Raw genomic sequence first — 17234 nt, 5'->3', positions numbered from 1 at the left:
AAAGTCAACGACCTCCAGCACCAAGGTGGAAAATATTAGAGCCCAGAAAAGAAAAGCAGGAAGTTTTGTGCGAGTCTTCTGCCAAATGTATGAAAGTCACCTTGGAGAAAAAAAGAATGTTGTGAACTTCCTCCTGTGAGCTAACAAAAGAACCTATTTTAGCATCTTCTGTGAGTTGATGGAATATTGGATGGTCAGACACTGGAATAGGCTGCCCAGGGAGGTGGTGGAGTCACCATCTCTGAATGTGTTTAAGAGTTGTTCAGGTATGGTGCTAGGGGATATGGTGTAGGGGAAAACTTTGTAGAGGGGGGTCAATGGTTGGACTCGATGATCCCAAAGGTCTTTTCCAACCTAAATGATACTATGAATATGTTTAGTTTCAGTGTTGCTGTCTTCCGTTAGCCGAAATAACAAAACCTATTAGCAAAGCTGCTTCATTAGGCACCCGACTAGGGACAGCATAAAGTATCCTTAGTGGAAGGATGTTACAGGACCATGTAGTAACTAGCAACGGTGGCTTAAAGTAGGCTTTAGCCAGCAACATCTAATAATCTCAAACTGAATACCAAAGCAGGAGGAAAGCAAGCAGTTGGTCCAGCAGTTACCTTCTTACAAGAAGAAAACATGTGAAGTTTTTATAATTCTGCTTTAACAATTATTTATCTACTTTGTTAAAGTTTCTTTTTCCTTTAGTAAAATCTACTGCTTGAATCAATGTTTTAGTAGTGACTTCCACTTAAATTTGATCATAATCCATGTTCCTACTAATCAAGTCCTGGCAGAAGGGTTACATGATGAAAAAAATGAAAAAACAGCCATGCTTACTTGTACTTGATGTATTGCTACTGAAGCCCAGGCAAGATTTGCTGTTGCAACCTGAAACAAAACAGGAGAAAGTAACTCTGAAGAAACCTTGAAAGCTTCACATCAGTTACATGCTCATTTTCTCTATCTAGCTGCTAAGTAAATTATCTGAGCTGTTTTAGACAGGCAGGCAGTAACAATTTGTGGAAAGACAGTTATTTTGTGAAAGTCTCAGTACGCTTGTGAGTGTTTCAATTTTAGTAAGGTACATTCAGTCACAAGAGAAAAATCTTCATTTTTTGGTACCAAAAAAATGCTTACCAATGCTCTTCAGAAGCGGTATTGGGAACCGATCAGCTCAGAAATACAACATCAAAACAAACATTCCATAAGCCAGAGAAATAAAATATCCCATAACATCTTTCTGAGGCTGTCTCTCTTCAGCCACAGCTATTTCCAGCTGTAAACAGGCACTGTTCTTTTCACTACCATTTTGGTGGCAGAAGAACCAGACCTGATCCCTCAGCTCAAGACTAGTGTTTTAAGTATGACAGTTTCCAGGCAACATTTCAAACAAATGTCACGTAAACTGCAGTTAACTGAGATGTGCTACCATGCATAATCTCCTGGCCTTGAAACACAGGAGCTTTATAGGAACACAGAGGACAGAAGTACAAGAGGTCTACTGCTGTATACCCTCCTAAGATACTTTTTTTGTAATTTTATTTTTTTTTAAACAGAACACATTGTACACATATTATAAAAACCGCTGATGGTATCCAAAGGCTTTCTGAAACTTGAAAATGAAAAGAATGCTTTAGAAGACTCAGAAAGTGACCTTAAAATATTTTTAATTTACTAACAAAATACTCTTATTTAGCAGCCAGTCTTTTCCAAGTAGAACATTCATGAACTTAAGTTACAGAAGGTATTTCATATACCATAAAAGATTCCTATTTGCACAGAACAATGTGTGTCTGAGACCTATCTGAATTGCAGATTCATTAATGAAATAGGATAATTGTAAAAAATAAATACATCGTGTGTAAGCAGCAGAATTAATGAAACCCGGTTTTGTATGAATGCCTGTTCTTTGTTCTGTGAGCAGGGACACTGTCACCACCATACTAATCCAGTCCTCTACCATGACCTCTACTTACTGGTGGAAAAAATACCAGATGTGACGCTGAGGCTGAAGCAGCATTAACTGCCCAACTAATACACACGTATAAGCATCGCATGTACGCTAGGCTACTTAGGTTACTGATAAACAGAATATACGATTGACAAATATTGATGTTTTTTCCTCCCTTGGGAGGGCTAGTTTCTGTTCTTTTCATAAGATTAATTCCTGTTCAGTACAGCTAAACTGCTCAATGGTGCATCTGGTACCACTAATAAGACAACACACCTGTCTAGAAGTCACCCCATTTTGTCCTAACCTCTGTGTTCATGTTCCTTTCCTTGGGGAAGGGTACAGAGAGAAATGAATGGTACATTCATCTTAATGTGAGAGCCATCTTAATACGTAGATGGGATATAACAAGGATCCTCACCCAGACATGAGAGCTAAGATGCACTTCTAACACCTTTAATACAGTGCTAGCCTTTGAGACAACTGCTCTATGTTCAAATTTGTTTCTACTTGGCTAGCAACTCATAACTTTGGATTGACAAATGGACACATATGGACAACATAACTAAACAGGCCTTACATAAATACAGTAAACCATGCAGTGTAGAGAACAGTTATGGAAATGGGAAGATGGTTATGAATGGGAATATCTGGATGGGGAAGCATCAGAACGAAAAAAAAAAAAGGCAGAAGAGATCTTCATGAATGGTACCTAGATTAGCAGATCATCCAGGTACCAGCACACATACACACAGTTTCTAAGAACATCTAGCTCAGGAGACAAAGGACAGTGAGTAAATCTTGATGATTCAGAGAGATGGGACAGGCTAGAGAGACAAAAGATGTCAGCCCCTAAACACTAAAGAAAAGGATGACCTAAAACCAGCACATTGTTGTCAACCTAGGAAAGAAACCTAAGGAAACATAAGGACTCAACATCTGGCATCATGTTTTAAAATGGGGCTAATTCACTGAGAAGCCACACCTAAAAAGTCAACTAAAAAAAAATAAATATTTCCATACTGTAAAGTAAAGTGTTACTGGAAAGTTAAAATTGAGATTCAAGATAACTCAGCAGTGTCCTTTTTATACAAAGTGATTTCATTTTTTGACACATGATTTACACTCATATTTCATTCACCTGCTCTGCATTAGCTTCTCTAACAACTCTGTATTGATAAAGAAATGTTGAACCTGTTTTCCACAAAAGAACACAAGGTAAAATTCTTGAGGTTTCCCTGTACTTGTATATGTAAATTTTACCTTCTGTGACTGAAAATACAAATCACTACCTATTTTTTTTTCCAATTGGTAACATTCGATGAGAACAAAAGTCAAGTACAAAAAAGGCAGAAAAAACATGAGAAGAGTGATAGAAGAAAGTCTGTGGGGGCTGAAGTGCTGACCATTGTGAGGTAGTGGGGAAAGGTTGGGCATGAACTCACCTCTTGGTGACTAAGATGGAAAGCTTCTTTGCCTAAGTGACGGTAAAGCTCCAGGATACCAATCAGATCACCAATTGCAGTGACAATTGGCAAACACAGAACAGATTGGATACGAGTCCCTGATTCCAGTCCAGTACCTTTGGGAAATCTCTCATCCTAGAAAATGTAAACATAATCTGATAAAACGTAAATATCGTAACATTAACGTGAAAGATATACTGACATTTTCCTCCCTCTTCTGGCTGATTAAATCTGCAGGAAAATGATAAAATTCACTAAAACTCATATCTCAGCATAATTTACACACAGTGCTAAGACATCTACTAAAAAATGCAATAAAAACATCTCAGCATTAATTTACATATACAGATAACCTTATTGATGTAAAGTCAGAATTAGTTGTTGTATTAGACCCAGCTTTGGGTTTGTTTTTATAATGCATTTTCTCTAATCTCACAGGTAGAAAAACCATCACTTCGTTGCTAATGTCAGATCAGATTAAGTAAAAATCCAAACAAACAACAGTACCTCACCACACTATTTCCCTCCCAAAAAAACCCCAAAGCATTTGTAATTATGATGTGGACCATTCATATTTCAGTGTTAACAAGCAGACAGCAGTGCTTGCAAGAGAACAAAAACTGAAACCTGAGGTTTAGTTTATACAAAGTTATAATCCTCAACCGACTCCTGAGGAGGAAAATGTGTTCTCAAAAAAATTATGCATGAGAGTCAAAATCTTTCTCATTGCCTTGCTTATGCATACTGAATAAACCGGTGCAAAAGTTCCAGGAACAAATATTAAAATAATCTAACAGCTGCTATAAAAGACCCAAATTCTTAACTTCTAATCTACACAGGGAACATCCAAGGCTTTATAGCTTCAATTCTCCATGTATGAAAACTCACAAAGACCTGAGAAGCCACCTGGATGTTACGGTTAGTAAGGCAGTAACTAGCCTACATGAAGTGTGAGAGACCCACTCTGCTGCACATCAATCCTTCAGTCATTTAGTACTTGATTCCTGCCAGATGTTCCCTGCAGGCTGTGGTTAGGCAAGACAGACACACCCTCAAGGCTCATCAAAATCTCTCCTTTCTCAAAAGAAACAGCAAGTAATCTCTACTTTAATTACTATAACGACAATCAATCTGGAGGGCTAGGAACAAATAACAGACAAAAAGAGAGTGGGAAGCACTTTGCAACACGAGCCTCTCGCTTTCATTTTTTATTTCTGTCCTCCAAAAAAAAGGGCTGGCAGTCTATCTGCAAGTGCTTCCTGTCACTGTTGAGATCCTCCGAAAACCGCCAGAAGGCAAACCATGTCACCAAAATGAATCTCCCTGTTCAGTCAATAATACACTGATACTGTAAACGAACAAAAAAGTTCAAAACTCCTCCCCACTATCTCCCTCTGGTTTTATTATAAATGTAAAATCAAAACATACACACCCCATATGAAAGGATATCATAATATTAATCGGAAATTAACAGTAATAATTTAAGCCCTATATGTAACTCAAAAAACCTAACAACATATAAAATCTTTCTAGTCCTGGTTGTATAGAAAGTATTGATTGTTGCTACAGTGAAAGCGGCTTCTGCCTTTTTATTTTGTGGTTCTAGTTAAGTCTACTCACATTAGGCATTTAGGATTTTGTTTATAGCTCGGGTTTGCCCAATAAAGGTCATACTTTTTTTATAATAGCAATGTCCAATTTTGGCCACAGCATCCAAAGACTGTTATTTTGGACAAAGCTCAGAAGAACAGAAAGCACTGAAAAGAGAATTTAAACTTCCTTGGTGTTCTCATAACCAGCTGCTCATAAAGTGTTCTCATAAAGTACAGGTGAAAGACCAGTTTGATACAATTGCATAGGCATGACTAGAGGATTAAGTTTTTCAAAAAATTAAAAAGGACAGACATGCAGAGTGCCAAGAATTATCAGAATACCACCTTAGGATTTTCTGAATCTTTTTATGGACAAAGGCCTATATTTTGATATCAGTTACATTAGTGTGCCTTTGATGTAGGTCTACTGATGTTGTAAGTATTCTAGCTTTACATTAGCGTAAGCAGAGATCAAAATCCTGTCTAACGAGCGGAATTCTGACTAACGTTCTTGTCAGTATGAGCCATGTATTATAATTAAATCAAACTTTGAGGGACTATATGGAAGTCATCTTGTTTGGGATTAGCACACTAAGTATTTCAAGACCAGGAAGACAGGAGTTTTGATTGATAGGGTTTTTTTCCTCTCCAAGTGACTATAGTGCTATTACTTCTTTATCTGACAACAAAAACAACAACAAAAGGTTAAAAGACAAAAATCCTCTAAATTTACACTTAAAAATAAATGAGGTATCCTGAAATTATTCCATTAAGCTAATCCAAACTTGCTAACACATTTCCTTGGTATCAAGACAGATGTAAATTCCATCATTATACATTCAGCTCAATAAACATTTCAGCATCAAAATATTCATTCTAAGAACATGCTGTAATCATCTAATTAAAAAAAGAAAAAGCTTTTTACCCCCAGAATATCTTCTACTAGCAACGTTTTTCTGGATCTGGCTACATAAGCAGATACTGTAGTGCCATGTGCAATGGGCCCTGCGGGAATGAGCCGTGGTTGTCCTTCTTTAGCTCCTGGTGGTGTAAATACACACAGACTCTAGTTAGAAGGAAAAAAAGAAAAAGAAAGAATGCAATTAGAAAGCGTGGTTACTTTTACACAGTTCCTGTGCTACCTATGTAGTGCAAAGGATTGAATAAATTAATTTTAATTAATAAATCTTGCTGCCTAACTAAAACTGTCTCATTTGTTGAAAAGTCAGGTATGACAACATTCACATCATGAAATATCTGATAATTGTTCTGTAACAAAAGTATTAAATAAGTTAACACCACCAGAATGAATGGGATTGCAAATATTACTTTCCAAAAAGAAAATTAAATACGCATATAAAGAGGTCGAACCTGCAAACCTTTCTGTATGCCAAACACTCTTCAAATCTAAAATTTCATTCATTTTGGGGTGAAAAAGAAACTTTATTGGAACAGTAGAGTGCTGGAAAGCAATGTTCTTATCACAGTCTCTCTAAAATTTTCCTTTACTTTTTCCCCTCAGACAACCTGAAAAGCAGCAGTCTGTTAGTGCCAACAGATTTTAAAGTCACAAAACCACAAAAAAACCCACCTGTCTTCAGTGCAATCAGCAGGAACAGTTCATTTCACAAGCAAAAAGTTTCACCTTCTGTTCCATTTTCCTACCTTCATCTCATTCCATCCATCAATTTATGTGTCTCCTAACACTATGGAACCAGAGACTCTCAAAATTTTGAAGCATTTATACTGCCACACCCTATTCAGCGTAGCAGAGCTATTACTCTTTAAACACGCATGGAATTTAGACACATGAGGAAAAAATGACATGGCAGAGGTTACACCAAGTGTTAGAACAGCAGGGATCAAATCTGTATTTCCAAGACTTCAGCTTAATGTCTAAACTCTTGAGCCATTCCCACCTCATGCACTCTAAATATTAACACAATTAAAGCACTACCTCAGATACTCATCTTCTACTGGCAAATTGTGTTTTCTTATTTACTATTATCAGTGATCCAATTAATTTCACTGATAAATTTGTAAGACCAGTAGTATATAGTGAGAGTTCCTGTAGTAAGTAACTCTACTGCTAAATAACTATATGATTTTAAATTGTGAACTTAAAGCATATGAACTAAGATGAAACATTTTAGGCAAAGAACCTTGCTAGGCATATATATTTTATTTTTTTTTTAATTTACATTTCTAATACCACAGATAGATGGTAGTGCCACCACACAACGTATTACTAAAATTTCTGGTAAAAATGGCCACATATTGCGCCATTCGCTCCTTTGTATTGATTAATTTTACTATCAGACTTTGCTTTCATTAGGGCTGTTACAAGGGTCAATCACCCATAATTTTAAAGCATCAACAGTTATGATAATTAATATTAATTACATCTAATCTGTCTCCTACATTTATCATTCACAAAGGTTTCTGTATTAGTAGACAAAAGCAGGTGCACAGGTACTCCAGACTGTGGTAGCTCAGAATGCAGCATTGTCTTGAAAGACTGAAGAAAGAACTTCTAGTTTGTTCAAGTAAGATTTCAGCTTAGGCTTAGCATTTAGCAGGGAGCTTCGCATTGGAGTTGTTATTATTTAAATAGTATGCCATTATATGCATACTTATTCCTTGCGGAAAAAAAACACTACAGAAAATTTAGAAAAAAAAATATCTATGGGCATGATTCATTAAAGAAATTAAGCTAAATCCAGTCACTATGAAATCAATGGAATCTCCCTTATTTCACTCTGCTAGACCTGTGAGGGCAGTATCACTCTAGCACCTGAGTACTTCACAATCTCTAATTATGCCTTATTACAACTGCCCTGTAAGTTGGGTGGTGATGCTATCCTCATTTTATAGAAACTATGATAAAAAATTTGTATTCATACAGTTATTTTAGCTGAGGCTCCAATTACCATTCGAGTATGAACTTCACAGCTCACCACATACTCTACAGAATGCCTTGCACTATGTCTTAGAGCTAGAACAAGACAAAGAAAACTCAGGTACGAAAGGACAGACACAGATTTCAGAGATCAATAGTTACCAATTTGGGCCCTGAGCAATCACATAAATTACTAAACAGGGGCTGTTTTCTAGCACAGATTAGAGGTACAATTTGCACATGAAAATTCAGCATCTACTGTCAGCTGCAGAAAATGAACGGATGATATGGGATGTATTCTCTCATAACTATCGTTTCTTTATCCTGCAAATGTGTGAGGCACACCATAAAACATACTAAGCAATTCCAGAAAGAACACACTGAAATGTTCAGAAACTAAGGAGATGTGATATAATGCACTATGTGTAGGTACTCCTGCAGCAATGAAGGTACCTTAGCTGTATGAATTAACAGCATTTTGGAAAGAGAAAGCTGGACTTCATACTGAGGGGAAAACAAATGGTCAAATAAAGGTACGGAATTCATAGCCAAAACAAGAGTGAAGTCTATCCAAGAAGAAGAGTTGTGCAATGGCTAGGGCATTTAGTGAGTTCAAAAGAAAAACACTCAGGATTCTGATAAAACCAGTAACTGCGTATTTGCCTTGCTCTTAAGCAGAAAGGCAGGCAATCTCAAAAAGTTCAGCAAGACGAGAAGGGAATTTTCCGTCCAGTTACTCTTTTGCTAATATTGTGATACAGATGAGAATTAGACTCTCTTCAAAGAGAAAATAGAGCTCTGACTAGTCATTTCAGCATATTTATTTCATATGTCTCATGCAGTTGGAAGGAAAGATACTTCTTCCACGGAGTAGCTCTACTGAACATGCACCATATTTACTCCACTTTGATATCTTGCATTAAATCTTGAAATTTTCTGTTTATTCTGATCCCAAACATCAACCTTATTCTTCAAACCCATTTACACTCAAGGCTTCTTTAAAGAGTGGCCTTTAGCACTGAAAGACACTGGAAAAGTCAGAATGCTTATTTTCCATATGAATTACAAAAATGTGCCAGGAAAAAAAAAAGCAGCAACACACACACACACAAAACGCAAACAACAAAAACCATTAAATTAATACATTGAATCTGACAGAACAAGCCCGCTCAATTTACCAGAATGAAAAGCTCCATTTATTCTTACTTTCCTATAATCTAATAAAATAGATACACATAATTCTTAAATGAAAACTTAGTTTCACAGTTACTTGCCTTCATAAGCTTCAATTTCATTTTTTCACATGTGCTTAAACAGAATGAAAAAGAACATTTTACATAACTGATCCAAAAAAAGCACCCCACAATCTGAAAAAAAGTACATTATTCTAATAAAACTGAAGAAATCACAGTCCACGATTTATTTAAATCAGTGTTCTGATATAAAATATTTTTTTAAAAAAATCAAAGCAGCCAGTAAAAGGTTTAGGATATAAAGGGTATAGAAACACAGACATACATATTTTCACAAACGTTTGACCTGCTACACTATATGCTTATAGGAAAAAGATTTACTATTTAAAAACTACTTTTTTAGCAGGGACAGTAACACTATAATGTGTTCAATACTGAAAAGGTGGTTCATATTGCAGAGTACTGCAAAATGTAGGAGATGAAACACAATGTTCAAAATTCTGAATTATGTCGTGTAAGTAGTGGAATGAGTCAAATTAAATTAACAGGACACTGGAGACCAAAGTTGATCTCTCCAAAGATTAACACTATTATTCACACCATTCTTCTTACTTTTTCTTAAGACGTATTTGCTTCTTTATGCCAAGATAGCAATGTATGACGCTTAGCAAAGTAACTATGTTATTTAAATTACGTGTATAAAATGTGCTTTTCCACACTGGTCTCCTGAGTCATGCCCATAGCTAAATATAAAACAACACAGAAATCCTTCTCTTCTCAGAAACAGCTTCTCAAAACAAAATACAAGGAAAAAAAAAAAAACCAAAAAAACCCCCAAAAAACAACACAAAACCAAATGGCCACTTTCACCAGAAAACAAAGAACTCACTTCTTCCACACATGTATTTTTCTCCAGAAAAGGCCTTCACTGGATCTTCAATGGCCAAAAAACTGTGTTGACACCATGAAGTGTTGCTAGCAAAAGTTGCTTTTGCCAGCACAGTCTTTCCTGTGTCCTTGTGTAACTACCAGTTTCGCTGGTAAACCCCTCTGTTCCTACCACCCTGAAGTACTGCTGTGAATAGGCACCCCTATATGGGAAAAAGATCATGGACGTTATTTTACTTTCAGCGATAAGAAGAGTTTTGCAGAAGCAATTCCATTCTGCCCACTGCTACGGGCTCAGAGATCAAAAAACTCTTCAAACTACCCAGCAAGTTCTAAACTTGCCACTCTTCCTCCTGACTCTGTACAAGTAGAGAAGTACGACTGCACAAGGACAGTGTCCTTGACCTAGTGGACCTAGGACAGTCCACCTAGACCTCAAACAACAATCCTTGATCTCCAACACCACGGAACAATTGATAATCTTATCCTGACCACGCAGCATTATTAAAAAGAAAGGCAAAATTTCTCATAACCATATATAAGCTGCAATTAGTCCATAAGCCTCTACCCATTCCACGTTGACTTTATACATACACCTAATGAAGTTTTATGACTGCTGATACATTCCATATATAATCAATTTAAATCTGAATGAGTTTAAACTTTTATTGCCAATTAAGGATGTGCAAATTTCTCAAGGTTTGTTGGAGTTTTGTTAACAAAGCTTTTGAATCCGAGAATTCATCAACGGCAAGGTCACACAAATGAAATGCAGTCAGAACAAATAAGCTGTGCTCTGCTCTCCTACAGCACGTTACTGAAATAATCTCTGAGGCACCCCAAGACACTGCTTTAACAGAATCTCTTTAATTACCAGTGTCCAAAACCACCAGGTTTTTTTCACCTATCCAGCTCACGTTTCCTGTTCTTCCTTTTGTTTATGAAAATACTTATAAAATAAAATGTACAGTAATAATAATAAAATTTGGGACTCAACTAATCTCTTCTAACCATGAATCACGCTAGCATTCTTTTAATTTGCAAATGCAAATTCAAATCATCTTTCACTAGCTCAAAGGGTAATTAGAAATGTTCCCATGCAGACATCAGATATATTGTATACAGCTTCACAAGTAAATGAAGAAACGGATAGATTGGGTCCTTTTAAATTACTTGCATTCGTTTAGTGGTTTTGAATATTTTACTTCAAAAACAGACGAACAGTTTACATTTCTGGTAAAGACACTGAACGGTGATTAATAATCAAAATAAGGAACTGGTGGATTTTCAATGACAACTTGAACAATATATAGTCAATAAAAAAGGAAATATAAGAATATAAAGTCCCATAATTTCCCAAATACTATACTGATAACTCACAATGCAGCAAATGGAAAAGGCAGAGGAGACAGCAGGATGGCTGTACGCTGTTCACAGGATCTTTTGCTGCTATAACCACTTGCAGTGACAATTGTCAGTATCAGAAACAGATAAACAAGAACAGCTCTTTATGACATTGTAATGTCACTTTCTCTCTCCTGGCAAAAGTTTAATAAAAGATACCTACTGTACACAGAGCATTAGATATCTCTACTAACGATGAGGGAGAAGGCAACCAAGATGGGAGAGTCACTCTAACAAAAGAGCAAACATCGGCTTGGAGAGTGAATCCTCTGGAAGTTTCCAGGTTTGTGAATTCTGGCACCTGGCTGCTCACGGGATCCTGCAATTCCCTATTTTGATCTGTTTCCCCTCCTTCCAGACACAGATAGAATCTCCTTACCTACATCAAACTCAACTACCCTATTACCAATCTTTTTCCAACAAGTTCCATATGGCAATGGGCTTCTTTCTTTAAATGTAGTTCGGTAGGGGAACACTAAAGTCTAACACCAGAAACCTCCTATACCTTGTTGGAACCTCAGAGCACACGAGGTGCTTGCTTTCCTGCCTTCTGCGACACGACAGATTGTTCCAGCTGGGCCCAAAATCTTCAAAATGATACCTTCCCTCCCAGTTTAATCTCTAAATTCACTTTGATACAGTCTCCAACCAAAAAAAAAGAAATCCTATTCATTTTGACTGATGTTACAGTGTGGCTTGGAATCCACTAATGGCATGACTGTGGCCACAGAGAGCAAGGGTGCTTAAAAAACCCAAACTGAAACAAAACAAAGTCCAAAACAAATGACAACCACAACGAAGGTTCAGCCACTGGTGAACACAGACAAACGCAACAAAATTCACCCTTTTATATTTCACAGGCACTTTAGGTATAGGCAACACATTGTAATCTCTAATGTATTTTTAAAATCCTAGTATATTAACAGTCTTCCAGTCTACAGGAATGCAGAATGATGTACACTGTAATCCTGTAATCAGTTCTTGAGGGGTATCAACATGGCAGCGTTTTCAATTCACTGCTAAACACAGCAAACTCGGCTTTCAGATACATAACAAAATTAGTAGATAACCAATAAGCCATAACAGTACAGCTTTCGGTGCTCTTTTCTTGGTGCCATGCACACAGTCAGTTGAAATTATGGAGTAATTTATCTTGACCCTCTTTTACTGTGGCTGAAAAAACCCTCATTACTGTTCAGCTAAGAGCATGCACATGAAGAATTACTGATGTTCATCTTGTCATGCTGCCATAATTTGGCCCCACAGTTGGTTTTTCTAGTGAAAATCTAATGTTTGACAGAGGAAGCAGATTAAAATCCCAACAAAAGAAAAAATGAGGAGTAGCAGCTCAAGCCTCATAACACAATACCATCAGCACCTCCTGACAGATATTCTTACAGCGATAAGTACCTACAGTTTTCAGGTGGTTTCAGTCTTTGGTTCTTCTGATGAAGAGATCAACTACAGGTGTAGTTGATGCTATTTTTCTAGCGACTGTTGGTGGGTAGCCCATGGGAATCTGGCACAACACCAAATCCCAACCCACAAAGGGTAGAAACCATTCAGCTAACTATATAAAGTTTGCCAGGGCTGGATTTGAACTGCAAACATGTAATGCTCAGCATTTCACTAACTGCTCAGTTGTTTCTTCTTTTTTTATAATACTCCTTGTAACTAAGCAAATACCAATCATAAACCGATTTTTCTAAAATTTCTTTGCAGAAAAGAGGTCTGGGTAAGAATCTGGTTTAGTGATTAGAATGAGGGTTAAAGTACACACATGACAAATATTCCATTAACAAACTGTTATGGTGGTAAGGGTGACTGGATCCTGATCTAATTTCTTCCACAGTGAATTTTGCTGATAAAACTGGCCCTAGAACTGCTTAATGGAAAACCAGTTAATATTGAACTGACATTAAATGGAAGCCTTAATACTAAAGCATTGCTCTACGACTTGATGCTTGGGAAAAAAACCCCAAACAAACAACATTAAAGAGAAATGGGAATTAAGCAAGTTGATATTAAGTGAGCTTAATGGTTTTTGCTGCTCACATCCTTTTCTGTTCAGTAACAGTAATAGATTTTTACTCTTGGTAAAGGAGGTAACAACTCTATGTAAGACCACACAGCCTAATGATAAAATTATTTGCAGATAGGTATAAAGGCTGTGCCCTAAGGCCAGGTTTTTTTGCAGGAATAGAACTCATCACAACAAGCAATGACGACCAAGAAAACCAAACGCACACAACTAACTTGGAAAGTATCCACAGGCAAAAACCTTGAATTTGTAAACTGGCTAAATTGAAAGAGTAGCCCTATAGAACCACACTAAAATCTTAAAGAGCTATGAGCAATTATGTCCTGGGTTTAAACACAAGCGCAGCAATCCTACTACATGAAGCACACAGGGATAAAAGAAGTGGAAAAAAACCAAAACCAAACCAGCAACTACCTCCACTGTTTAGAAAAACTTCTTAGTTCCTTCTTGATAACTGACAGTGTACTTTACAGGAGATCTGCATTTTTAAACTACATAGTATGTACAAGTGTTGGATACTTGTGAAATGAGGACGATGCACTTATATGCTGTAAAACAAGTAGTAGTTGTGTGTTGGGTTTGCAGGTTTTTTTTTAATGTTTTCCTCCTTCTGAATGGTTTCAATTTCTAACTGCACTTCACTCCTGGAAACTTCCCAGTTGATTTACAAAACTGAAAAACACCACAAGAGTTACATCAGTTCATTGACACAGAAAACTAAGTTGACACACCTCTCTTCCATCCCGTCCATTTTAAGGCATGGTCAGCTAAGCATTTTTCTGAAAGATGTTTGTCCAGACAGTTCTCAAACACCTCCAGGGATGAGGATCCTGAGCTTTCACAAGCAACACACTGTAGTGCTTCATTACAGCCACAGCTTTCCTAATGCCATTTCAAGCCCACTACTTCTTGCCCTACACACCGTAGGTATGGAGAAGAGACGATTCCCTTCCTCTCTATCTTATCCAGGCATTTCTTCACCCCTCAACTTCCTTTGTTTAGACTAAGCAATACCAGTTTTTTTTGTTTCCTGACCATTCTCCCTGCTCTCTCCTGGACTCACTTCAGCTCCTTCAATTTTTTCTTAAAAGTGCTGTGCTTAAACTAGACATGTCATTCCATCTGAGACCTTACCAATGGACAGAGGAATGGGAAAATTACCCAAAGGCTAGATTTCTGCTTCTAGTACACACAAGAGTGTCTTTTTTCCTACAGCAATGATATTGCTGACTCATGTATACCTTGAAACTCCCTGCAAACCCCAGAACCTTTCTCAAAGTCACCAACTGTCCTACAAAGAGAGGGGCAATCTATGAAGAGCCCAGCACTTGTCCTCACTCCAGTTTCTTCAGACCATTTTTCCAAGATCACTTTGAATTCTAATCCATCCCTGCAAACACATCTGCACACCTTCCCAATTTCATGTAACATGCAAATTTAATAAGCCTATATTCTTCCTTCACCCATGCATTAACGAATATACTCAGCAAAACTAGATATAGGATAAATCCTTGAGGATTTATGCAAAATACTCTCCCATTCTGATAGTGAACCACAAACAACTCATCTCTGTACAGTTTTCTAACCAGTTCTGCATTCTACATATAGTATATTCATCATGACCATATTCCACAAGTCCATTTACATGAATATTAAATGAAACAGGACCAAAATTTCACTAAAATATACCCTGACAGTTACCTAATTTCTTTCAGTTTGATAATCTATTGGCTCAAAGTTAAACCACCACACTATAACTCATCAACAGCTTTCTCTCTCTGATGAGTATCACTATTTACTGGCAAATAAGCAAGCAACAGATTTCTTCCACTTTATATATAAAAAGAGTACATGATGTTCGAATTGATTAAAGGACAGAGACCGAAATTTTCTGAATTGACTTGCAGCTAGAAGGGTTTCACCTGGAAATATGTTTAAAAGACTCAAATTTCAGAGATGTCTACGCACTCAAAATAAGGTATCTTAGCCTGGCTCAAAACCCTGAAACAGTTATCAAGCAGTAAATGTTTTTATCCTGGTTCTTAATAATTCAAATCACCCACCCCACAAATTCACTAGGTGGCAGTGCATATCAAGCTGCAACAATTCCTGCACGACCAGAAATTCTAGACTAGCTTAATAAGACAGACCCTGAAGCACAGAGTATGTGCACATATTTGTGGCCTCACATAATTATTTCTTACAATAAAGCTATTGGAAACTTCTATCTGAAGCAAGGATGATCTGTTTGTCAACACAATTTGCAGTTTCAGGAAGTAACACTCACAAGACCTAGTAAAAGCTACTTTAAGTGTATGCCTATTAAATTTGAAGTCATACATTTTTTATGTAGGTATCACAATGTAATCATGAGGTGAATTACTCACACAAATAAGGACTATAAACAAGAAGTATCTGAAGAATCAGATAATATAATAATACATTAGAAACTCTATAGCTGTGATAAATATTTTAGAAATATTGCCTTGTAAAGACGTCAGTTTATGGGCTTAAATCCATGCCCACCTAGCACGGTACTTAGGCACATTGACTTACACACACACACCCCCAATCCAATATGAGAATTTCAGTAAATTCTTTAAGTCATGTTTGAAGATGATATTCAGTTATGGTCATAACATGAAAATTATGAACTATATATTCATTCCCCTAAGAACCAAAACATAAAACTGAAATAAAGTCAAGTCCTTTGCTGGAGGGCTGCGAAACATCCTTGTCTGATTTTCAAGTGTTTCTGGTCTCCAATATATAGCATTAGCAAAATGGCCGTGATGTACCTTAAGAAGAAATAATTTTATTTGCATAACCGCACTACCCACGGACAAAGATCATTTCTTAGATATGAAGAAAGTTCAAGAACCAGAGGCAGTATGGGCACAGGTCTGTTCAGACCACTTGACCCTGATGAGGAAGCTATATTTCCAGTACTTGAGTATTTTGCAATGCATTCTACCATATGTATAGCATATGCAAATCCAGAGTGATACTCAGGGCAACTTTATGGGGATGGAAGGAGCTGGGCATGTGTGTGGTACTTACCTGCTTGGGGGCAATTGTTTGAAAAGCAGAATGATACTATCAGAACACCCTTAGCAAGGAGCGTGAGAAGCGCCAGCACTCCCAAGCAATTTGAACAACCAGAAGGTTGCTAAAATAACTGAACTGGTCACACTCATTCTGGCACCAATTCTGAGTAACACTTGCATAAAGAAATGCACTGTAACATGCAAATGGTGTGTCATCTTTCATTTCAAGCAAATTCACTCAAGTAAAGATCCTGAAGGCATTTGACCTGACCTGTCAGCCAGAAATTACCTTGTCCTTATGCTGTTATCCAACTCTAATACAAATCAAGATATAGTTTTGTAAACTTCAATAGAGAGAAACAAAATAAGGCCATAAAGAACCTTTATATATGGACAGGTATTTTAAACTCACATTTGTACTGTTAAACTCCAAAGGATTTTTTTCTAAAACAGGGTCCTCCTTTAAAGGCCAGGGTATCATCTATGTTTTGCAAAAAGGAAAAGACCAGCTAATCTAGAGCTTTTCTTCACATTAAACAAATTTGATTTCAGTTCTAATATCATTTTCATGTAAGGGAAGCACTGTCCATATTAAAATTTGCATCAAAGAAAGATTTACAATAAATTCTTAGGAACCCATGGGAAAAAAAGATTGCAATGATATGGCAATTCTCTGAATATTAAAAAATAAGAGCACACAGTATGCAGTAATCATTTGCTGGTTTTCATTTTGTAAATATCTAGAATTTCTCTAAAAGGAAG

General features: G+C 36.9%; 1 protein-coding gene across 2 annotated transcripts in view; it reads right to left on the bottom strand.

Annotated features, from left to right (window-relative positions):
* The window catches only part of PDE10A (phosphodiesterase 10A), a 197656-nt gene that overhangs the window by 45473 nt on the left and 134949 nt on the right, over positions 1 to 17234 (bottom strand). For both annotated transcript variants that reach the window (XM_054195390.1, XM_054195389.1), the window contains exons 6-8: positions 5926 to 6066; positions 3388 to 3543; positions 829 to 879 (exon numbers count right to left, since the gene is read on the bottom strand). In XM_054195390.1, the coding sequence (XP_054051365.1) occupies positions 829 to 879; positions 3388 to 3543; positions 5926 to 6066 (348 nt within the window). The remainder of the gene's footprint in view (positions 1 to 828; positions 880 to 3387; positions 3544 to 5925; positions 6067 to 17234) is intronic.

The sequence above is a fragment of the Rissa tridactyla genome, chromosome 3, assembly GCF_028500815.1.
Source record: "Rissa tridactyla isolate bRisTri1 chromosome 3, bRisTri1.patW.cur.20221130, whole genome shotgun sequence".
Taxonomy (NCBI): Eukaryota; Metazoa; Chordata; class Aves; order Charadriiformes; family Laridae; genus Rissa; species Rissa tridactyla.
This window is presented reverse-complemented; position numbering and strand designations above follow the sequence as displayed.